The 25,135-nt window shown below is 34.6% G+C and overlaps 1 protein-coding gene across 3 annotated transcripts in view; it reads left to right on the forward strand.

Moving 5' to 3' along the window:
• Positions 1 to 24,924, forward strand: part of OSTN (osteocrin) — a 43,731-nt gene extending 18,807 nt beyond the window's left edge. Inside the window, exons 4-6 of one of the 3 annotated variants that reach the window (XR_005528718.1) lie at positions 20,832 to 20,928; positions 23,316 to 23,356; positions 24,590 to 24,734. Coding sequence is in view for 2 of the 3 variants with exons in the window: in XM_039234236.1 (XP_039090167.1) it covers positions 20,832 to 20,916 (85 nt within the window). In the remaining variant the exon portion in view is untranslated. Of the gene's footprint in view, positions 1 to 20,831; positions 20,929 to 23,315; positions 23,357 to 24,589; positions 24,735 to 24,870 lie in introns of those variants that run through there. The other 2 variants (XM_039234236.1, XM_039234235.1) reach the window with 2 other exon arrangements.
• The last annotated feature ends 211 nt before the right edge of the window (positions 24,925 to 25,135 follow it).

The following is a 25,135-nucleotide window of genomic DNA, read 5'->3' on the forward strand; positions in this document are numbered from 1 at the left end:
ATCAACTTCTTTAGGCAGTATTGTAAGGGGAGACTATGTTGTGAGATATAATCTATCTAACCTAGCTCTGCTTACAAGAAATAAAGGGAAATTGGCAAGCCCATTTAATACCCATTTGAACAGATTTCACACATAAAGGCTACAAATAAACTGCTATAAACATTGAAAAACTTAGGGAATATTTTTCCCAAGAGCACTCCTCGAGACAGACACTAGGTGAGGGTCTTTGGACATCAGGAATGACTGGAGAGGTATCATCATAAGAATTGGTGGGAGCATAACTGTAGAATTTAAGGGAAATCATGGTTTCAAGGAAAAAAGAGCCATGTGATTATATAGTCCATGATTATATAGTCTGACAGTATAGATCCATAAATAACTAACAATTCAGGAACAATACTGAGAGCATATACAACTTAGAATGAATTTTGATTATTTCACATCTATTAACTGAGAATCAAAGTTGTCACTACAAATAGTTACTTGGAAACATGGAGAAGGGAAAAAAGGCTTACACACTAAATTAAATGAATATTTTACTGAAGAATAAAAGAAAACAACTGAACAGAGCAAGGACAGAGATTTTCATATTAAAAATTAAAAAAATTAAAACTTTCTTATAAAAAAGAGCATAAACAATAAGGAATATTGGCATTGTTATAACTTGATATAAAATATTGGCATATGTAAATATAAGATTTATATTTATCTAACATATATCTAACATAGTATGATAGATTCAGAATATACTGATTATATCAATAAATAAATAATTTAATAATTAGTAATTAATAATTAATAAATGTCCATAGATGTAACTTGTCTATGAAAATGCAAGTATTTTGAGGGTGCCTGAGTGGCTCGGTCAGTTAAGCGCCCAACTTTTGATTTTGGCCTGGGTCATGACCTCATAGTTGATGAGATCCAGCCCAACTGGCACTCTGCACTTTACATCGTGGAACCTGCTTGGGATTCTCTCTCTCCCTCTCTCTCTGCCCCTCCCCTACTCCCACTTGCTCACACACTCTCCCTCTCTCAAAATAAATAAATAAACATTAAAAATAATTAAACAAACCAACAAATAAATGAGATGCAAGTATTTGCAGATTGGCTGATAAGGGTAAATCCAACTCTTTTGTGTATTTAAAATATATAACTAAATTAAAGATATATAGAAAGGTTGGCAATAAAAAAATGGACAAGTTATACCAGGAAAAATTACGTTAAAACAAAATAAAAACATAAAAAAAGAAATAAATAAAATTTAAAAATAGTGTAACAATATCAAAGAGAAGCCACAGGTAATGCTAGGATATAGAAAGAAACATATTAAGAATAGGAGACTTGAATTAATTTTTTAAAATATAAGGTAGATTATATATTTAAAATTTAAAATATAATCCATAAAATAGAATTTGTAGATCTATTTGGAACTCTGAACTTCAACAAAAAATATAGCATCTTCTGAAGTGTATATGGAGTATTCAAAAAATTTACCATATCTGAGGTGACAAACAAACCCTCTAGGAATTCTAAAGAACAGATATTTTAAAAAAGCATTCACTGACTGAACTAGTCAGTGAGCTAGTCTAGTTCACAGTGAAACTGAACTTAATAACAAAACTAGAAAACAAGAAGTCACTTTTTCCTAAAATTATAGACCATGTTGCTAAACAGCTATGGGGCCAAAGAAGAATACAAAATAAAATTACAGTTTGTTCAAAATAATAATGAAAATGTCATATTGGGGCAGATAAAGCAAATATCAGATAAAAGTCACCATTATACAAATAAAAATACAAAGTAGAAATAAACCAAAATGACACAGAAAAACATCTACAAAGAACAGCAAAGTAAGTGAAGAAAATCCATGAGATAGAAAAGTAGAAGCTAAGAATATTGAAAAAAGCTGAAATTAATGTTTGTAAAACAAAACATATAAATGTATAAAAAATAAATGTAAAACTGTGTTTTTTAAGAAAAATACAAGCCACTCATCAACCTAACCTAATTAAGAAAAAAGTAGAAAGCATAGGTTAGAAGTGACAAGATGGAAATACCAAATTAGAGAATCTTTAAAAAGAGAACTGATTTGCTCACCTATACACAAATAAATTGAAGACCTGGAAAATGAATAAAAGTTTGGAAAAATATAATTTGCAAACAATGACCCCAAAAGAGACAAATAGTTAAATTACCATGGAGATTTTTTTTTTTAATCTAAAAAGAGCTTGCCAAGAGAAAGTAGATCTAGATATTTTCATATGAGAATTTTACCAAATCTTAAGGTCAGATAATCCCAAGGTTATTTTACCTTTTCAGATCATAATAAAGTAAACTTTCTAAGTTCATTTCCTGATACAAGTAATATTGATCCTCAAATAACAAACATTAGATTTTTAAGAGGAAATTTTAGACTCATGTCATATACGAATATCAGCGCAAAAAGCAGAAATAAGAAGTTAATAAATAGACTTTAAAAAACTTTAAAAATATGATACATCTTAACCAATTGGGCTTATTCCAGGAAAGTGTCACTCAATATTAGGAATTCCTTTCATGTAATCCATCATATCAATAGGGCTATGGATAAAAAACATATGATCATATACTTAGATGGCAGAAAATGCATTTGACAAAATCAAACATTTATTATATTTTTAAAGGTACAACAAAATGAGAACTGACAGATACTTCCTTAACATGATATTTGTATATGTGTGTGTATGTGTGAGTATTGTATGTATACCGCAGCCCAAAGCCGCTATCTTACCTAATGGTGACATATATAGGAAGTTTTACTAAAGTGAGGAATAGGAAAACCATGCCCATTATTTCTACTATAATTTAGAAATGCATTTAGACAAGATAAAACATTTAGAGACATAAGAACTGAAAAGAAAGAAGTAAGACTATTTTTATTTACAAATGACAAGTTGGAAAACAAAGATAATCAATGGAAAAACTACCACAACAAAACCCTTTTGATTAAAATGCAAGTGCATAAATATAGAACGCTAATAGTATTTCTATATTACAGGCAGAGATCAGATAGAAGATAGACCTCATTTATAGTGGCATTAAAATAGGAAAATATCTAGGCATACAGTTGGCAAAGAAAGCTCAATGAAATCTTGCCATTGGCAATTATGTGGATGGAGCTGGAGAGTATTATGCTAAGCAAAATAAATCAGTCAGAGAAAGACAAATGCATATGATATCATCCATATGTGGAATTTAAGAAATGAAACAAAGAAGGTGGGAGGGGCAGAGAGAAAGGGAGACAAACCAAGAAACAGACTCTTAACTATAGAGAATGATTGATGGTGACCAGAGGGTATAGCGGTGGGGGAATGAGTGAAGTAGGTAATGGAGATGAAGGCACACTTGTTTTGATGAGCTAGATGTTGTATTACATTGTATGCCTGAAACTAATACCACACTATATTGTAACTAACTGGAATTTAAATAAAAACTTTTTTAAAAAGCCCATATACAAGCATATATGAGGGAACTTCTAAGAATGATGTTGATATGCAAAAAGTAAACTGAACAAATGGAGGTTCATACTGTGTTCTTGCAACAAAAGACACAAAAGCAGAAAAGGTGGGAATTCTTAAGTTAAATTAAAACTTAAGCCAGTTGCAATAAAAAATACCCTCAGGGTTCTTTTTGCATCTAAAGAAATTGATTACAAAATTAATTTGAAAAAATAGAAACTAGCAGAGACAGAAAAACCCCAAAGAAAGAAGGAAGAAGAGCCCTACCAAATATTTTAATATTTTCCCTTCCTTACAGTAGTTTAATAATAGCCCAGGGATAAACTATTTGTAAATAAATAAATAAATAAATAAATAAAATAATAGCCCAGGATAGACCAAAAATAAAACCACCACCACCACCACCACCACAAAAACAGAACAGAAATTCAAGAAATAGACATTAACTTTATTTAAAAAGCAGCCTCACATATTAGTGAGTGAAAGGATAGATTCTGAATAAATCACTTGGATCCATGGAAAAAAGAGATAAAACTGATCCCTTTTCAAACTATATATTATGATAAATTCTACTTGAATCAGAAATTTAATTAAGAAAACAGATGAGTCCATATAATTACTGGAAGAAAACATTGGTGAGTTCTGTTCAGAGATAGAGGAGGTAAAGTCTTCCAAATCCTGGTGCAAAATCCAGAAAATCTCAGGAAAAAAATAAGGAAAAACTAGATACATTTGCTTACATTTTTTAAGTGTCCATAACTCCAGATGTCATAAAGCAAAGTAAAAAGAAAAATAATAAATCAGAGAAATGCTTGTAAGTTACATGAAAGAGAAAGTGTTAACAACTTTAATATATATAAATAACTTTTAAAAATTGAGAGGAGAAAGAACAAGGCTCAAGAATGAGGTAAAAATAATTCGTGAAAAAACATGAAAATCATGCACAATCACATGAAAAGATACCACCCATTGTCATAAGAAATAGGCTTACTAAAACTTACTGATACTCTTCTTGTTTCTATTATATTGGCAAAAATCCATTAAAGAGACAAAATAGTTTTGCTTCTAGATCTGCCTAGTAGGTAGATTTTCAGGAAATATGAAAGACAGAGAAATCACCTCAGACATAAAACAGTGATAAAAACAGCACAAGTCAGATTATAGGAAACTGCAAGACAAATAACCCAGTTTCTCCAGTAAATAAACTGCAAGATTTTGAGAGAAAAAAGGAGATGGAGGTGAAAGGGGATCCTAAAGATTAAAGCAGAATAAGACATTTATTAACCCTCACAATTTTGGGGAGTCCTGGTTCAAATAAATGATTTGTTTTAAAAAATAATGTATGTATGGGCCACCTGGGTGGCTCAGTCGGTTAAGCATTCGACTTCGGCTCAGGTCATGATCTCGTGTGGGTTCGAGCCCGGCATCAGGTTCTGTGCAACAGCTAAGAGCCCGGAGCCTGTTTCAGATTCTGTCTCCCTCTCTCTCTCTCTGCCCCTGCCCCACTCATGCTCGGTCTCTCTCTGTCTCAAAAATAGATAAACTATAAAAAAAGATGAAAAAATAATGTCCGTAAGAAACAATTGTGAATGTGAGCAGGCACTACTTGGTGATTTTAAGTAATTATTGAGTACTTTTCAATATGAAAATAGCACCGTGGTCACATTAAAAGGAAAGAGATCCTCATTTTAATATTTAATTGAAAGTATTTATCTTATCATCACTAAATTCTGTTCCTGAAACTAATATTACACTGTAAAAAAGTATTTATTTTGGATTTGCTTCAAAATAGTACAGGAATGAGAACCAAACAGAAAAAACGAGATTTACCTAATTGCTGATTGTTGACTTAGCTAAGAGATACTTCAGAGCTTTCTATACTATTCTGCCTGGCTGAGGTCTAACATGTCCCATGATAAACTGAAGGAAAAAAGACCACACAGTGCAAGAAATAGTAGATTAGATCTGGCAAAAGAGTAAATAAATTCATTATATGAGAAGACTAAGGAAATGATTTCATAATATATCAAAAGAGATGGATAACAGAATGAGAAATTGTAGCATATAAATTAATGAGACTGTAGTGGGAACAAATGGAAGAGAAACAATCACTATTTAAGGAGATGATGGGTGCTTTTCAATAATTTTCTAGAAATGGTAAAAAATATTTTTCATATTTAGCAGTAATAACAAACTTTGAAATAACCAGTACTGCTATTAAAAGGTTAAGTGGATTAAGAACAATTATTCTGTTAAGAGAGACTCACGTAAAATGGTTTACAGGCTTGAACATTCAGGGCATGTTCTTGAAGAGGCTTAATTCATGGTGTGGGCTTGATATCAGATACAGATAAGAAACAGGGTAAGAAATGAAATTGGGAAGGAGATTTGGGGCTACTCAGGGATGCTGTATTCAAAATGTAATGCAAAACCCCTAAAAACTTATAAAGTATCTGTGAAGCTAGAATGTGAAGGTCTCATCCAATGAAAGCCAGAAAGGATTTTAGCAATTGATGATCTCAAGAGGTCAAAAATCATAATTTTCTATTTTCTTTTTTTCTACCTTTCTTTTCACTTCCAGCTGCTTCTAGAAGTTGGACATGGGTTAAGTGGAACTAATACATTTACACGGAACTTCCCCATGAACTTAAAAAGTTGAAGTTCTCCCTTAATCTAGACTTTTTGTTTCACATCTGGGATTAAAATCAGAGACGAGGCTTTACTCTATGGCATGGCAACAAAGGTGATCTTCAAGGTCAAGACTGTTCTATTTAGAATTTATTTAGAGTGACCTGTATATAATTTTCTTATGTAGATGTAATTTATTTATGCATTTTATAATTTTATTTTCAAGAGTTTATGTTTTATTCTTTCAAATTAAATTCAAAGGGCACATCCTGTGAGGTTTTCCCAGAATTTATGTTTTTAATAGGAATTCCTGTTCTTAGTCTCAAAGCAAATATTTAAACTTGTCTTGTATATTAGAATGGTGGAAAACAATGGGAAATAAGTAATAGTTCTTGCATAAAATATTTATCTACACCTTCTTAAGTTTTAAAAGAAAAATAAGATTTTCTTCAAAGTGTAATGATAACTCAAGATTAAAGATTAAAAATTTCAATCATCTGGGGTGCCTGGGTGGCTGAGTCGGTTGTGTCCAACTCTGGCCCAGGTCATGATCTCACGTTTTGATTCATGAATTCAAGTCCCACATGGAGCTCTCTGCTATCAGCACAGAGCCTAATTCAGACCCTCTTGGCTCCCAATCTCTCTACCCCTCCCCTGTTCCTGCTCTTGCTTTCTCTCATAATAAATAAGCATTTAAAAAATAAAATAAAACAATTTTTCAATCATCTGTTACAAAAATAGTCATTATCATTGAAATATATAGAATAAAGTAGCAGGGAAAAATAAATATTTTCACATATTTAGTGTAAAAAGACACAGTTCAGAGTTTTGCAACTATTTTATTAAAAGAAAATTCATAAAAATTATAGTAATTTTGCTTGAGAGAGCCACACATAAGGTTAATTGCTATTCTTTTGTCATATTTGAGACAATAGCTTTGGTCCATTAATCCAAGTAGCTTTAACCCCTTCCCTATCTATTTTTGAAGCTTTCACAAAATTGTGAATTAGCATTGTCACTTTAACACACTTTCTTGTTGCTTCTAAACCCCTGTGGTTTTCATGGGTATGCCATCAAGATTTTTCCCTCTCAGGCATGCATTTTCTACCTTCTCATGTTCACCCAGAGAAGGACATAGGTCTGAGATCCATTTTCACACTGTAGGTACAAGATTTCATCCATTACTTAACCCAGGGATTCATAAACTTTTTGGGCTATGGGCCACTTTGGTAGTTTGGTGAAACCCATGATTTCCTTCTCATAATATTTTCTTTAAGTGAATAGTATTCAGAAGAGTTCAAAGGTTACCAATACATAAGAACAGAATTACCAAAAAATGTAAAAGTAACTAGTAAATACAACATAAATGATTATTTATTAATACATAAAATAACAAGTTCTAAAAGACAAATCTAAAAAGGGACAATCATTTCAAGCAGTGCTGAACATAAAAGCAATTTCAAAGTTTCTACAATGGCTGAAATGTGATCTGAATGTATTTGTCATTTCTATTTGTGACAAAGGTCTAGGTATTGTGTTGCTATTGCGATTTGTTCCCTGCATTCATATTCATATTTTAATAAGAGGGTAATGACACTGAAGATATAACATTTTCCTATCACATCTGTGGATCCCAGAATTATATTGGTATATGACTCCATATTTAAAACTTGACTTTCAGGCATACGACATGCATTACTTTATTTTCAATTATTGTAAAAAGAAAAGTTTTAAATTCTGCTTTTGAAAAGTTTCCCAAGAGATGGAAATGGAAGGATGAATGAATGGATGGGGAGGAAATAAAAACAATCATGAAAAGTCAAACCAGGCAATGTCTTTGCAGATCATATTAAAAGGAGGCAAAGAACCACCTATTGGTTCCTATTTTGTAGGATGCTTAACTTTTTCTCCACCTCAACTTGACACTAGCTTCATTTTCAAATGGATGTGCAAATTACTTTAATTCTCAGGACAAAGTTAATTATGCTTTGAAGACCAAAGTAGTTTCCTAATTCAGTTCATTTGTTTAAAGCCTGAAGTTAATGAATGGTTTTCTCATTTATGCAAGTCAAACAAAGCAGCTATGATTATATCCCTGGCAAAATAGCATCTACTGTATGACCCTTTAATATAAGATATATTAATAACTGACCTGGGATTTCTCTAAAAACTGTTTTCCCTCACTCCTTCACACAACACTGAGAATACCTTACAGAAACAAAAATACTAATATTCTATATTTCTATTTACTTACTATAAACATTTTACAACTGTTATTGCTTGAATTCTCTCATTCATATCTTGAGGTTAGCGAAACAAATAATGTTATTGTGTCAGACAGGGTTTCTGCAGGAAACAGGTAGCATGTGTGAAGTAGGAAAATTGAAGAAGGGTTTGTTCACAAGACTTTTTACAAAAGACTGAGTATAGAGGAATCATAATGGATTTACGCACTGGTCTGAAGAGATAGGGAAAGGAAGGTTTTCCAAAAGTCAGAGAGATGGGCCTGATCAGATGGGTTGAAAGAATCAGTGACCTTCAGTCAGGGGGAAGTGACCTTGCAAGGCACAAGGCAGGGGAATTTATCCTGGCCTCACTTGCAGTCTCTTTACAATGCTACCCATTGCTTCCCCCAAACCAAAGCCAGAAAGCAAAGAAATTTTTATGTGATCCAAAGAGGTTAGCCTGCTAGACTGGAAGTCAAATGAGACAAGGCAGAGATTGACTCTGGCAAACAGACAAGGCACCCAGTGTAATTACACATTGTACAGATTCAGGTCAATAAACTTTGCTCCAGTACCCTGTTATTATAACCATTTAATGCAAAGAAAAGGATTCCATGTGACATACTCAGAAAAACCATTTTCATCCCCACCCACATACACTCACACCCATTCAGAGTAGTTGTTTCCTACCCCTTGGATAAAAACAAAGGCCGTACTATGACTCTACTGGTCCCATTGAAATAATAAATCTCTGCGGGTCAGTTTTATTAGAAAACATCTATATTTCAGTCATTTAAACAACTATTCTTATTCTTAGGTCTTAGCCCAAATTATAAATACGGTTAAAGTTTCTCCTGTCCCCAGCTTAGGCCTCATTCATGCCGTAAAGCTGCAGTGGGAAGGGGGTTGCTTATAATCAGTTTATCCTCAGCCTTTTCCTTACTGTAGTGGGCTGCCTTCTGCCTCCCCAGTCTTGGAGAGGACAACGTAGAGAGATAAAGAGAAATCTGCTGTGACCAATACTATCATGACCTGGCTTTACTACTCTCTGGTCTCGGTAAATGTTCAAAACTGATTCCTTATCGTGGGGTGTTTTTGTAAGACCATCCCATAACCCCTGTTGGGAACATTGACATAAATATCCTTGCTTCCTGCAATGCTTCTCCCCTTCGTCCTTTTCAGGCTTCTTCATTTGACACCGCCACCAGCCTCCTCCTTTGGTCACTTGACCCATCACTCCAGGCAGCAAGCCCCTCAGGGAAGATGCCTCTTCTGATTAACCTTGGCCAACTCTACTTACACACTTGCTCTGCGTCTCCTCCACAGAAAACCCACGCCCTTGATTCTGCTCCCTGAAACAAAAGCTGTTCCTTACAGAATGATCTCTTCATTTTTGCCTGGAGCAAATTGTCACAGATTCTTGCTCTTTAGATTTTATTGATACTGTTCTCTCAGTCCTTCCCGCTTCCATGGGCTTACGTCGAGCTGTCTAAGTTGTTTTCTTGAAGCCTTCCTTCTACAAGAAAGAGGAGGAGGGAAACAAAAATAACACTGTTCTCCAATAGCCCAAGCCACAGAAATTCTCCTTCCTCACTTATTCCACATCAGTCCTTTTACTGGATTCAAGTTGGGAAAATCAGTTTGTAGGCAACCCCTTTGCAAACACTGCATGAGTCTAGAGTTTCACTTCAGAATGCAAGAGGAAATACTTGCCACCTACTTCTGTTTTTTCCCTCAGCTTTTTGAGGCCACTGTCGAAACTGAGATAGAAAAAAAATCCCATTTTAACATTCTGGTATATGTTGTTTTGTTTTTCCAATCCCTATAACACCCTACAAAGATATTATTACCCTCATTTTATTTGCATATTTTCAGGGAGACAAAATGATTTTCCTGAGATTACCAGCTAGAATGCTAGATTGTTTAACTCCAAGTCTAATGAATTCCCAGGTAAATAGCAGCTTCTGATAAAGAAATTGAAGTTCTGCATAAATAAGGCATGTTTCCAAGGCCTGGAGCAGCAAGGTTCACTTAGAATGGTCACATTAAATAAATAGTTTTAGAAAAATTATGCCAATGATACATGAGTGTCTATCCCAAGCCAGACATAAAATTCAGACTACAGTTGAGAATAGCAACTGTGGTTACATTTTGTTAAATACGAATTGCCCTTCTTGATGACAGTCCCAAAGATTAAAGATAAAAATGTTAACATTTTATTTTCCTTGCTAATTAATTGCAAAGCAATACTACAGACCTTGGCCACCCTAGACATCTCATGATTTTTACTATCTCTTTCCAGCTCTTATTTGGTGATGACCAAAGGAGGTAATTCAAGATGGGCTCCATTTCAGAGTGAGAAACAGAAAAATGATGCAGAGTCTAGTGCCTTATTTCCATGCTTCCTTCCTCCTAGTTGAAAAGCCTGGCTATACAATAGGAAAAGCTCTTAAGCATAATGATCTGGGGCCATTTTTCCTCATAACTGTTCTTTATTGCTGGTCTCTGGTCACTGAAGCTCAACACCACAGATTGAGACAGTCCCTTTTGCCTTTGCTCCCTAGCCTAATTGGTATATTTAAAGTATTTTCCACAAAGTGGCAATACTTGATTCTGTTGTGAAGCATAGACTTTGATATGTATATCACCCACTCCCCCAAAAAGAAAATTCTAGAACACATTTTTTGTAAATCTGTTTGCTGGGTAGAAGTCCCAAAAGCTTCATTAGACCCTCAGAAAGGTCCATGAGCCCAGCAAATGAAGATCCTCTTTGCCTTGTCCTAGAACTTTCTAGCAGTTTCCAAATCAAGCATGCCTGTGTTACTTTGCAGAGAGCTCAGTCTCATCATTTATTCCAGTGTTTGTGGTGGGTTTCTGAATGCCTCTTCATATACCCATTCCTTGAGACAATACAGAAGATGATATTATGTATACTCAGCACCATCATCATAAATTTAACAGAATCCGTTTAAAATTGGATTACCACTTTGAAATAGAATTCCAAAAGTCATACACCAACTTTCTGCTAAGCAAAGTAGCACTTTCTTCCATCCTCCTAAACATATCCCATTTATGAAGCCTCAGATTTCCGTGAAGATGAACTCTAGTTAAGGAAAGACTGGCTTCTTGCCCCATCCTTGATCTACTCCTTCCAGAAGAGAAAGCAGTCATTTACCTAATAGGCCAATTTTTGAGGAGGAATTGAGCATGTTTAGTTAGTCCCCTGTCTTCCTGTTGTTATTAGATAATAATGACTAGTTATATAAATCTGTCTTATCCAAGCAGGAAATATAAAGAAGCCCTTTCAAATGCAAGTATAAAGCCACATCCTATATTTAGCTTGATCACCAGTGCAAATGACATTTTGAAATCCATGCATTGGTCATATCTTATTTCTCTACTGTTTCTGAATGTAGACTCTGGGAAAAAGGGACGTTATATATTAGCCCCTAAAAACTGCATCATCATTCACTTGTTGTGGTCCTTCATTCCTAATACGCTGGAATTTGAATTTAAAAGACTAATTGCCTGTTTTAAACATGATTCTGTGGACTTTGATGATTTCCCTTTTCATTCTTTATGGGTGCTATGCTGAATCCTTTGTTTTAGTCACTCCTCCCACATCACGCCCTCCAAGTTCATATAGTTATATATGTCCCCTTACAGTCATTTCTATTTACATCTGTATGCATGTAACTTCTAACCCCAATGTAGAGCTCAAACTCATGACCTTGAGATCAAGAATGTAATGCTTATCTGACGGAGCCAGCCAGGCATGCCTTCCTATAGTCATTTTTTAATCTTATACCTTAATTTTAAATTGTGAAAGCCAAGATTGCAGAATTCAAGGGTCACCATTTGTTTATTGTTTCCATGTGCTCTGTAAATTCTTCCTTGGAACCCCCAAATTGGATGTTATCTCTTGTAGAATCCCAGAGCCTTTGAAACTCACTGTAAGATTTCTGTTGCTATACAAACAAGTTACCCAAAACAGAGCAGCTGAAGACATTAATAAACATTTATTTTCTCACATAGTTTCTGTGCATCAGAAATCCAGAAAACTTTTGCCTGAACGCATCTGGTTCAAGGCCTCTCTAAGGGTTACAGTGAAGAATTTGGCCAGGGCTGCAGTCATCTGAAGGCTATACCAGGGCTGGATTATCCATTTCCAAAAGGACCCACTCGACATGGCTGGTGGCAGGAAGTCCAAGCTCCTCACTCATGGTTGGCAGGAGGCTTTAGTTCATTGCCACATATCCTCTCTAAAGGGCTGTTTAAGTGTCCTTAGGAAATAGCAGATGACTTCCCAAGTGTGAGATCCAACAAAGCAGGGCAGAAGCTGCAATATATTTATGACATAGCTTTGGACATCACACATTAATCACAATATGCTATTGGTTACAGAAGTAAGCTCTTCTCAGTATGGAAGGAGATGGTATTATGGTAGTATTATTGGAGTTCATGTCAGAGCGTGGCTACTGTATTCATTTAAGTTTTATAATGTAGTAATTTAATTCTATGTTTTACCAATCTAAATTACTGAACTATTTGAAAGAACATTCGCCGTTAGCCATTACTATATCCTTCCTTTTTGCATATTACTCAAAGTTGCTGGAGTCGCATGTTCTTCTTGACAGGGCCTAGCATTCTACTTCTCATTTATGATGTACCAGCAAATCAGGAGTGCCTGGATGGCTCAGTCGATTAAGAATCCAACTTCAGCTCAGGTAACTATCTTACAGATCGTGAGTTTGAGCCCTGTGTCAGGGTCTGTGGTGACAGCTCAGAACCTGGAGCCTGCTTCACATTCTGTGTCTCCCTCTGTCTCTCTCTCTCTCCCTCTGTCTCTATCTGCCCCTCTGCTGCGCACTCTCTATCTTTCTCTCAAAAATAAATAAACATTAAAAATAGAAAAGATATACCAATAAATCAGATTGTTGTTTTTAGGGATCATTCTCAACACTCTGATTCTTAGGTTTCTTTCCTTGGAACTCAAAATCATAAGCAGGATCAGTAAAAGTTGTCAACAGTTGGGAGAAAGTGTTTAAGTTCACATGAAACAACTATTAAAGTCAGTGAAGTTCCAGTTCACAAAATAAGCTTTAAAATTTTAAGGCCTTGGCTGTCATAGGGAACACATTTTCATACCATGATATAATTAAATAACAATAGGATAATCAAAAATGAAGGTGCAAACCTCAACTCATTTCATGAGAATAGCACTATCTGGTCACTAATACCATACATGCAGAGAATAAGAAAAAATTATAGGACAACCTCATTAATAAGTGTAGATACAAATTTCTACTGAAAAAATTTAGCAAAGCAATTCTAGTAATGTATTAAAAAGACAATACAGCATCATCATGTTGGTTTCATCACAAAAAAACAGTGTAAGGTGGATTTGCTTTGGAAAGACAATTAACACAGGGGTACCTTGGTGGCTCCATTAGTTCAGTGACCGGCTCTTGATTTCGGCTCAGGTCAAGATCCTGAAGCCGTGGGATCAAGCCCTGTGTCAGGTTTGAGCAGAGCATGGAGCCTGCTTAAGATTCTCATTTCTGTCTGTCTCTCTCTCTCTCCCTCCCTCCCTCCCTCTTTCTGCTCCTCTCCCCCACTCATGCTGCTCTTTCTTTCTTTAGAAACAAACAAACAAACAAACAGTTAACAGATTGAAGATGGAAAGCCACATCACTCAATTGATGCATGAAAACACTTAATAAAAGTAAACATCTATTCATGATCAAAATCACTGGTAAGCTAATAATAGAAATAGAAGGAAATTTGTTTAACCAAGTAAGCGACACCTGTTGAAACACCTGCAGCACATATTTTTAAATGGTTCCACAACAACAACAAATCCAATAAACTATGGAAGGTCTTTACGGAGAAAATTATAAAAATTCTTGAGAAGTCATAAAAGATAACCTTAGTAAAAGATTTTAGATAGTTAGATTTGATATCATAAAAGTTTTAATTCTCTCCAAACATATTTATACCTTAGAAGCAATGCAATGCTAGGTCAAATTGCAAAAGGATTTTCCATGACACTTAAGCTGAATCTAATACTTATAAATGACTGGGCATGAATATGAAAAAAACATGACCTTTGTCACATTCCATATATAAAAAATAATTTCAAAAGCATTGAAAACATAAATGTGAAAGAACTACAGAGAGATTGTAGGATGAAAGAGGAGAATACCCTCATAACATTAGAGCAGAGTCATGAGTAAGCAAAGAATAAAAATACTGATGAATTTAAAAACAACATTAAAGATTTTCATAAAAGACACAATAAAGACTAACCACAATTGGGAAAGGATATTCGCATATAACTGACAAAATCTAATGTTCTGAGTAGTTGTAACCCTCCTACAAATCAATATTTAAAAGAAAAACTGACCAATAGAAAACAGGCAACAGACTTGAACAGGCACTTCCAAAAGAAGAAATCGAAACAGCCAATAAACAAATGAAAAGACAAGAAACTTATTCAAAGAAAGCAAATGAAGACCATAATGAGATAGAATTACAGATACATCAGAATGGCAAAATTGAAGGGTTGGCCTAGATTTGAACAATAGAAACTGTCATACAAGGCTCTTGGGTATGTAAATTGCTACAGCAACTTTGAAACAGTCTGGCACTATGTAATATCATTAAGTATAGGCACAGCTGACAATTCTACTTCTAAAAATATACTTTAGAGAAATCCTTAAGTGTGCATTAACGGCATCTGTAAGAAAATTTGCAGCTGACTAGTACATAATGACAAAAAAGAACATAGCTCAAATTTCTATCTACAATAGACTATCTAAATAAGCTGTTGTATATTAGTACAATAAAATATTATACACCAGTGAAAATAAATCTTATATATCAACATGGGCAAATCTTAAAACACAAAATATTTGTTGAAAGAAGAAGAATTCACACATGATTTCTTTAAATAAAATTTTAGAACCATCCTCACTAAACAAGAGAGTTTTGAATAATGCATTTAGATTATAAGGAAAAGAAGGAGAATTATTAGACCAAAATTCAGTCTATAGATTACCTCTGGGACCAAGCCATGAAAGAGATGCAGTGTGGAAACAGGAACATGAGGGAATTCTAAAGGGTCAATAATATTCTATTTCTTAATTTGGCACCAAAACAGGAATGTTCATTTTATTTTTCTTTAAACTGAACATAGATAAATTGATAGACTATTTTGTATGTGTGAAGTGATTCTCAATAAAAAGTTTAAATACAAGGTTTCTAACTGCTGTTTTAGAATGTTAGAAATTTTTCAGAAAGTGAATTTTCAATGAGTGTAAATGTTTAAAAAATTCTATTTAATATAGGAAGTATACTTTAGTGTGAAGTGTAGGTTGTATTGAAAATAATCAATCCATTCCCTTTGTAAGAGTTTGACAGATGTTTTGTATCCTTAAACTATTTCAGAATTTTAGAGTGGAAAAAGGTAGATTGGAGAAGCCATGTCATACCATTGTTTTGTCACAAGAGGGACTAGGTAGTCAGAAAGTACAGTTTTCCCCTTTGGTCTTTCTTTTTCTTTTTAACTTTTTTTCTTTAATATTCTTTAATAAAATAATAAATATTTTATTTATTTTAGAGAGAGAGAGAGAGAGAGAGAGAGGCAGCATGAGCAGGGGAGGGTCAGAGAGAGAGGGAGACACAGAATCCGAAGCAGGCTCCAAGCTCTGAGCTGTCAGCACAGAGCCCAACGCGGGGCTCGAACCCACAAACTGTGAGATTATGACCTGAGCCCAAGTCGGTTGCTTAACCGACTGAGCCACCCAGGCACCCCTACCCTTTTGGTCTTGAGAATATTTATTTCACTGTCTTAATATTTATATTTTACACACTGTTTATTCCTTTAAGTGTATGTGTTATAGAGTTTAGTACTGTGTTATATATTTCCTATCAGCAAAAATGTAAAGATAAATAGTAGCGTGCCATTTTACTTCTAAATGGACAGAGACAGTGTAGAAATAACTTACTCAGCTATGATCATGTTTTTGGTTTCTCTGCTTTATGAGAATAATTGTTTCCATTTGTATTAGTGCTAAAAATTATAAATACTGAATTGTTTTTCATATATGTTTTATTTATTTTTCTTATTTGATTTCAAGACACATGTGAGCATTTGAAACAAATCCCAAATTTTAGAAAATGAATCAGAGTAATTATGGATCTATGGCTAGAACAAAAACATTCATATGCACTTGGCTAGTGGCTTTCAAATGCTGCTCTAAGTACCCTTAAGTGTTTCTGGGAAGCACTTTCAGGGGCCACTATATATGGAGAAGGAGGGGCACTTCTTTACTGACAGGGGTCTTCACTTAACATTCTAGGTATTGGCCTCTTTTATAAAGCTTTTACTTGTAGAAATGGTAAACTACAAATTGTTTGAAAACCCGTGGACAGGACTTATAGAAAAGAATGGTAAATGGAAATCATAAAATGATTTCCGGTGTGTTATCTCATTAGTTTTTTCAACTAATGAGAGTTTTAACAGCTAATGCATGTCTTATTTACCACTCTATCCCTAGTGCAGACAACAAATACATATGATTGTGCATAAAGCAATCAAATATTACTAAACAAATAAGTATGTTAAATAAATAACCATGCCGGGAAGATAGAGCAGGTATTATCTAAATTTTATCAAAAACGAAAGATGGGCTCAGAATGACAACAGTCTTACAAATGCTCACACCATCAATTAAGTAGAAGAATCAAATAGAATCTGAGACTTTCGTGTCCTGATTCCTAATCAAATCTTGGAGAAAGAATGGAAGGAAATAACATGGAGTGAGAAAAGAAGGATGGAAAAAAATTATTTTGCTTTTGACCATTCTACAACTGCCTCTTATTTGCTTGAGCAGAAAAAGATCAACTGTAGTAAAGAAAGAAAAAAAATGCTCTTTTCATTTATTGTATCTTTATTTTTGAAAAAAAAATGCATTGGTACTATGAACTAATAAATGTTCTGTTCTAATTTATAATGATGCATGAGATCATCATGCTTTCCTTTAAAAAGGCAGAAGCAGGGGCGTCTGGGTGGCTCAATCGGCTAAGCGTCCAGACCTTGATTTCCACTCAGGTCATGATCTCACTCTTTGTGAGATGGAGCCCCACAACGGACTCCTCCCCACACACACTCATGCACATGCTTTCTCTCTCTCTCTCTCAAAATAAATAAACCTTAAAAAATAAATTTAAAAATTAAAAAGCAGAAGTGTTACTTTTCCTGCCACCGTCTATCCCACAGGTGCTTTGGGAGGTCAATTCACATGAGTGGCACTACTCTCTTTCCCAGCTGCCATTTCCTTCCCCTTCTGAACCAGTCCTTTAAACACCTGGAAGGTGCTGGTTTCTCACTTCCTCTTCTTACTTGTCTGGGACTTCTGAGCACTCTCCTCCACCCTGAGATGGCTTCTACCTTACCCCTTTCCTGGAGTTACGATGGGGGTAGTTAGTAAAGGAACTGAAGGGTTCAAAGAATAAGAAATTGCATCAGTCTATTTGTTTTATAAATAAAAATGAATTACCCTAAGATATAACTCTAAATCACACAAGCATATATAAATCACACATAGCTATATTATTGCTATGGTAATGAATTACCTTAAACTTCTAGACTTACAACAACACAAATTTATTATCTTACAATTCCGTAGGTCAGAAGTCTGATACAACAATCACCATATGTCATTCTAGACAGCTTTTCTCCATCTCCTCTTCAATTAAGTGCAGCCATATGATTGATTGCTAGTCACTGGATAGCCTCTCAATTTCTCCCTGCTAGCTACTCTGTGTTCTCTTTCTCCTCATCAGCCAGCTGGATAAGAAGTGAAGAGATCAGCAAGCCGTACTCCTTGGAGACTATAAACAATAATTCTTTTTCTGCTCATTCAAGTTGTTGGCAGAATTCAGTTCATTTTGGCTGTAGGACTGATGTTCTTATTTCCTTCTGAGAACTAGAGGTCACAGCATTTCTTGATTCTTGATCTTTTCCTTCATCATCAAGGCCAGAAGTGGTGGGTTAAGTCCTTCTCTGTGACCCATTCTTTTTCAATCATCTTCGACTTTTAAGGAGTCTAAACCAGATTGGGCATGCCCAGATTATCCAGAATAATCTTCTCATCTCAAGGTCGTTATTAATCCTACATGCAAAGTCTCTGTTGCTATGTAATGTGACATACTTATTATAGATTCTGTGGGTTATGGTGTCGACATCTTTGAGGAGGACTTATTCTTACTACCACAAGGAAAATAACTGCTTAAAATAAAAGTCTATAAATTTACTCACATGAATGAAACAAAATAGAAAAGAGACTTTTTTCTTTTTTTCAACAGTAATTATTTATAATGATATCGGAATACCTAAAGCACAATTTATATACATAATTTCCCTATGATTCTTCATTATTAATTTTATGCTAATTTGACTGATAACATGTTTCCTCTTTGATTATCAAGTCAAAAAAATATGTAGTCTATGTAGTATCAAGAAATCCAGAAGTACAAATGATAGACATCACTTAAGAAGGTATGTTTTAAAAAAATATTTTTTATGTTTTTTTTTTTTTTTTTGAGAGAGAGTGGGTGCATGAGTGGGGGAGAGACAGAGGGAGGGAGACAGAATTTGGAGCAGGCTCCAGGCTCAGCTGTCAGTGCAGAGCCCAACACAGAGTTCAAACTCATGAACTGTGAGATCAGGCCGTGAACTGAAGCCAAGCACTTAACCAACTGAGCCACCCAGGCGCCCCTTAAGGAGGCATGTTTTTCAGAAATCTGAAGAATAGAGGCAGAGGTATGTCTCCATTAAGGATAAGCACTAAATATTTTTTTCTCAGCTTTCTCCCCACTTAACAAACTATTGTCTAGCAGACAGCCTTATAAGATCATACATACAACACTACCTGCACTGACTAGTGAAACTAGGGGTCAACTTGGAAAGGAAGATGGATGTTAAACAAAACCCATAACATGGCCTCATTCCTACAATATCATTTGGGAATAAGACCCATATCAGGTTCAACGTCTGTTTTTATCATCTTCTTCTACACAGTACAAACCGTAGTACAAAGCACTAGGTAAATATTAACTACCACCAAATCTATTGTTTTAATTACAATCAAGCAGTGTTTATAGACTGTTCTATGTGTAAGACACAGCAATAAAAATCCCCTATATTATCTATATTTTTACCTATATAATCCCCAATATTATCTATACTTTTCAGAGTTTTTAAATAAATTTTTTACCTAATAGTAATATGACGAACATTGATAATGAAGGCAAAAATTTGGCATCAATAAAAATGAGAGATTTTTTCTTCTACTTGTTTTCATTAACTCGTTACCCATCTGTGAGTACTTAATTATAGGTTTTTGAAAGCAAAACTGTGTCTGACTTATCAATCCCAAGACAATCACAAAAATAACCTTATTTATAGCACCTACATCATAAATGATAATAGGAAAAAATAATAGATATTGAAGTTTTCATTAGTTTTTTGTGTTTAAATTGTGTAGCATATATTGACAATATAATGCAAATATTTAGAATAGAAACTATTCAAAATGTTCTGAAACAAAGCTTTTTAACTCTTTAAGCTGTTGAAAATTGATTACATTGTCTCTATCTTCATTAGGAAGACTCAAAACTTCTCGTAGCTCCATGGCCAGTGAAAGTTATGTACTGAGCACTCTGAAACCTCCTTTATTAGGGTTTTGATTTAATAGAACTAAGGGATGGCAATAACAAATCAAATTAAAATGTTTCTTTTTTCTAACGAGAGAATTGATAGAACATACAAGCTAGAAGACCTCCTGTAGGATTTTTAAAATTTATTTTAATAATGAAGCTATTTTTTTTTCCCAAACAGTATTTGGCACAGAGACTATGTAACAGACAAAGACCATTGTGTGCAAAGGATCTCTGGGTAAAATCCGAGGGGAGACATGAGAGGCACACTCACTCCACATTCAGTGTTGTCATCTGCACTTTTTTCTCCCCCACCACCATTTTTCCCTTAAAGAACCACGTTGAGGCAGAGATTGGGGAAAACCACTGACCTACTTCAATCTTCTTCCATTTTCAGATGAATACACCAACATTTGGAGAGAGGAAGGGACTTACCCAAGCTAAACACCTACCAGATTGATATGCTAACAAGACCCAACTTTTCATCTGCACTATTTGATTTTGGATAAGTCACTTAATTTCTCTAAGCTTCTGATTCCTCAGATAAAAACTGGAGGTAGTTATACCCACTTTGACAGATGTTGAAAGGATAAGAGATAGTGTCTGGCATACAGTGGGTGCTGATGAATGGTAACTATCATATGTATTCCAACTCCTAAAGAATGTGCCCAGATCTGCAAGAAATAAAGGAGCAAACGTCATTAATTAATAACTTGGACTTCAGCTTAAAAATGTTCTACTTGGTTTATTTCAGGAAAATAGTAGATCATCCAAAAAGGCGATTTGGTATCCCTGTGGATCGGATTGGTGGAAATCGTCTCTCAAATTCCAGAGGCTAATTGATTCCAACTGTGAGTACAATTTGACAAAGTAACAATATACGCAGGCTTCCAATTAATATTTCACCATGGGCTAATTGATCCATTTTGATTTATAAACTGCCCTTTTGATTTCTTAGCTTATAAAATCACTTTTTCAACATTTCTGTACTCAATAATATATTGATGCTAAATAATTTAAATGACATTAAAGAAGCAAAAGAATGTCCTAGATACACTTTGCCATAAAAAAGATTCAGTTATTCTCACAGATTCTTACTCAATTATTGAATATTAATATGTGAACAATGGCTAAAGTTCTAATTGATGTAATAAATCACCTTCGCATATGCTACACATATAACTGTGTAGTAATCCCTCTATTAAGAAGACACATTTCAGCGACACACATCATTTTGTTGCCAATAACTACGTTCCCAGAATAATGATAACTTAGAACATAGGAAAGGGAAGGATGTAGCAGAAAGAGTATAGTCATAGAATCAGAACACCTAATCCAAATGCTGGTTCTGTCACTCACTCATTATCTTGTTTCCCTCACAATATCTTATTCCTCTACATCTTGTACACTTAGGTAATAACATAGTGAATGTATTGTGACACATAATGTGGTATTGTGAATATTAAATTAGATGCATATAGTAATTCTAGAATGTATTGGACACACAGTACATGCAAGTGATAACATCTTAGATTACAGTTCCGTAAATTTACTCTGTGCTGGACCCTATACTTAGTGCTGTGCACATATTGCTTCATTTAATCATCCTGTTCCATAAAGTAGGTCATATTACTCTTTCCAGTACCTTGAGAAGCAGTATAGTAAAAGGGGTGAAATTGAGAGCTCAGCTTTGTAGTCAAATCCCAGTTCATCTGTCTGTTAGCCATGGAACCTTGTTGAAATTCTGAAATCCTCCTTCATAAAATGAGGATAATAAAAAGTTCTATCACATTACATTGTCCAGAAGACTAAATCTATTGGTATAAATTACACATTTAGAATAGTGTCTGACATGTAGTACTCAGTATTATTAATATATTATTATACAAATAAGTACAAAGCTTAGATATATTAATTAATTCACAATGCCATATAGCTAGTAAGTGATATAAGTAGCATTCAAATCCAAAAACCTAAAATCCTGAGCTTATATTTTCACAAGTGCATTTAGTCATACACATTATATGTTTTAAACACTAAATGTTACACATAAAATCTAGGTAATATATTTTTTTGCCAGGAAAGGCTACCAAGAATGCATCCTCCCTCCTAGAAGCTAAGACAACCTGGAACTTTTTGTTTGTTTGTTTGTTTGTTTGTTTTACCAATTTCAAGCTACAGAAGAGAAAACTCTGGTTTTTGTTTCTCTCAAGATGATCCTTAAAAACCAAAGATACGGAGTCCCCAAGAGCAGCACATTAGCCCTGAACCTCTCAATTTAAATCGTGCCTGTTTTTTCTCGTCAAATGCCCTAAACCACAATGAGAAGTCAGTGTTTTACTTCAACTTTCTTATTCTCAGAATGACTTAGTTAAAATAATCTTTTTTTTTGCCCACGGAGGCCTTGATCAATGAAGTTATGAAGTTACTGAATGCCCACAAATATAGAGAGACTTAATGAATACTGTGACGAACGGTGCATTTTGAGCAGTACCGTCTTCAAAACGTAGATCAGGCTTTCTTTACATCTAGAGATATACCAAGTATGGCCACTCTTTTGGATTGTTAAAAATCACCACCTTATATTCGAGAAGGATCTAACTAATTGCCATTACAAACCAAGTAAGTCCTTGAAACCAGGATCATATTCCTCCAGTTGCTTGATGTATTGAGAACATTATGACACAGATTAAAACTTTAATTAGTTTCCACCTGTACTCTATCACCTTGGACACCCTTGATTACATTTTAGTATCTCTGAATTAAGCCAAAAAAGGTTATGATAAGAAAAAAACCACACAGGAAACTCATTTTCATATGAAGTTTTAGACCATATAAACTCCAGATAGATACCAAACTTTGAAAAGGTAGCTAAATTAATATAATGTCTTCTGAATCCCTGTGGGTGAAATCCAAATTAGTATATTATGTCCTTCATTTAAAAGGCTTTGTTGGGTAAAATTTCAAGATAGTAATATCACAAAGAACAGGTTTAGAATAAAACTTAACACCATATATTTTCTTTTTCCCCGTTTGTCAATCATTACAGGTGCACCCATTCAGCCATTAGGTTTCTATTCATTATTTCCTGCCATGATCACCAGGATTTCTCAGATGCTTTTTTACTTCCTCATGTGAAGTTTTATGTTTTATAGTTTATGAATAAAAACAAATATAAAAGTAGATTTCTAATTTCCATTTAACTTTTTAAAAATTTTCGTTTATTATTTCTTATTAGTACAGTATCTTTTGGATTAAGTCACTGAGAGATTCAGGAAGGTAAGGGCTCTTTTAATCCAATCCTCTTTCTGTTTTGTTTTTGACAAATGTGGACACTGGGTCTGTGAGAGGAAATTGATTTGCTCAAAATGTTACAGACTCTCAGACAGAGCAACGTCCAGGATCCAAGTCTCTGGACTTCTAGGCCAGAGTTCTCTTCATCACCTGTAAGGTCTTCAGGGTGTAAGTTGTCATTGCTGGATGCCAACTTCTCTGCTTAGACATTTTTTAAACAAACAGAAGCAGTGTGTCAGACTGTGAAAATCTTTGTTCCGCTTCTGTGGGAGTTAATGCAGGCTCTTTTAGAGCAGGTTTATTTGTGGGTTTTCACCTTCTGGGTTTCACTTGAAGTCTTCACACTAAAAATGAAACTGGTTCTAATCGTGGAAGTTTTGCTTATTTTGAGTTTAGGTCTAGATACAGCTGCTCTATGTTACCTCGTTTGCAGAAGAAAGGCTAACCTCTTCTCTGCTATGTGTTTTGGAAAGGAAGACAATCTGGTACTTGCAAAATGTCTTCCTCAAGTCATTAACATATTGGACCAAAATTCTGAGTTTTTTATAGCCTTCCGCTCTGAACAACTCAGATTCAGAGAGGTGTTTTATCTAAGGTTTCATAGCTTCTCTAGATGCAGTTAGCAAGTTCTAGGTCTTTGCCATTGAAATCAGGATGCCTTCCTGATGAAATTTGGTAGGAAGATGACTATTGATTATGCGACCCCTTGCTGTCACAGGTACTAAGACTTTTAAGAATGTAAGACATATGTTGCTTTTTTTCATTTCCAAGTTTCCAACAGAACCTTGTGCATGCAGCCACTAGGACACTGTCACACTTTACAGTTTTGTGGGTTTTTTGTTTTTCTGCTTCCTTGTATGCCTACCCTATTAGATTTTGAGACCCTTGAGTACAAGGGAACTTAGCATTGTGCCTATTGTAAGCAACTAATAAATGTTTAATTTCATTTGATTGGAAAAAAAAAAGAATGTAAGACATGTTGCTTTATTATACTGGAGTTTTTTTTATTTTAGAACAATATTGATACACTATCATTCAAGTATATTAACAGATCTCTGAAAGAGCAGAAATATGATGTTTAAATTCCAGCATTATGGTTGGTCCTGGTTAGAGCGAAATATACAATTATCAATATGTTACCATAGCACTAAACAGAAAGTAGTAGTCAGATTTTCTTTATCTTTCTTTTCTATGTCATGGCAACATCGTTGAACCAAGATTGAAAATGGAAAAGAAATAAAATGCAGCAGGTACCCAAAGAAAGCAACTGTGGCTTGAGACTAAGCACCTAGCTTGTACGTTGAAGATGTTCTTTTTAATGCATTTTGATCTGTAATTGCCATTTTGCATTATTGTCTTTGCAATAAAAACATGTCCTAGAAATAAAAGCTATAATGAAACATCATGTAGTTTTCGTTCTTCTCAAGCGAAGTTGATGGTATTCCCCTTATCTATGGAGTTCTCAATAGCTTTAACAATTTCAACTTTCATTTTTGCAGACACAACTTCCTTGGGTGAAATGCCACAGAAACACGGAAGATGCTCCAGTGAAGTTCTTTACACTCCCTTAATGATTAAACTTTTAAGGAACTGACCTTCTGCAAATCCCTTCCACAGTTTGAACTGCAGTCCATCACATCACAGTATTGTTACAGCTTTAATTAAATTATGCAGACCATTTCAATGTATGGATATTTTTAAAATATACATTTTAGCTAACAGGAACGGTTAGCTGGCCCCAAACCCTACTTTTCTAAGAAGCAA

The sequence above is a fragment of the Hyaena hyaena genome, unplaced genomic scaffold (assembly GCF_003009895.1).
Source record: "Hyaena hyaena isolate Hyena2069 unplaced genomic scaffold, ASM300989v1 scaffold_84, whole genome shotgun sequence".
Taxonomy (NCBI): Eukaryota; Metazoa; Chordata; class Mammalia; order Carnivora; family Hyaenidae; genus Hyaena; species Hyaena hyaena.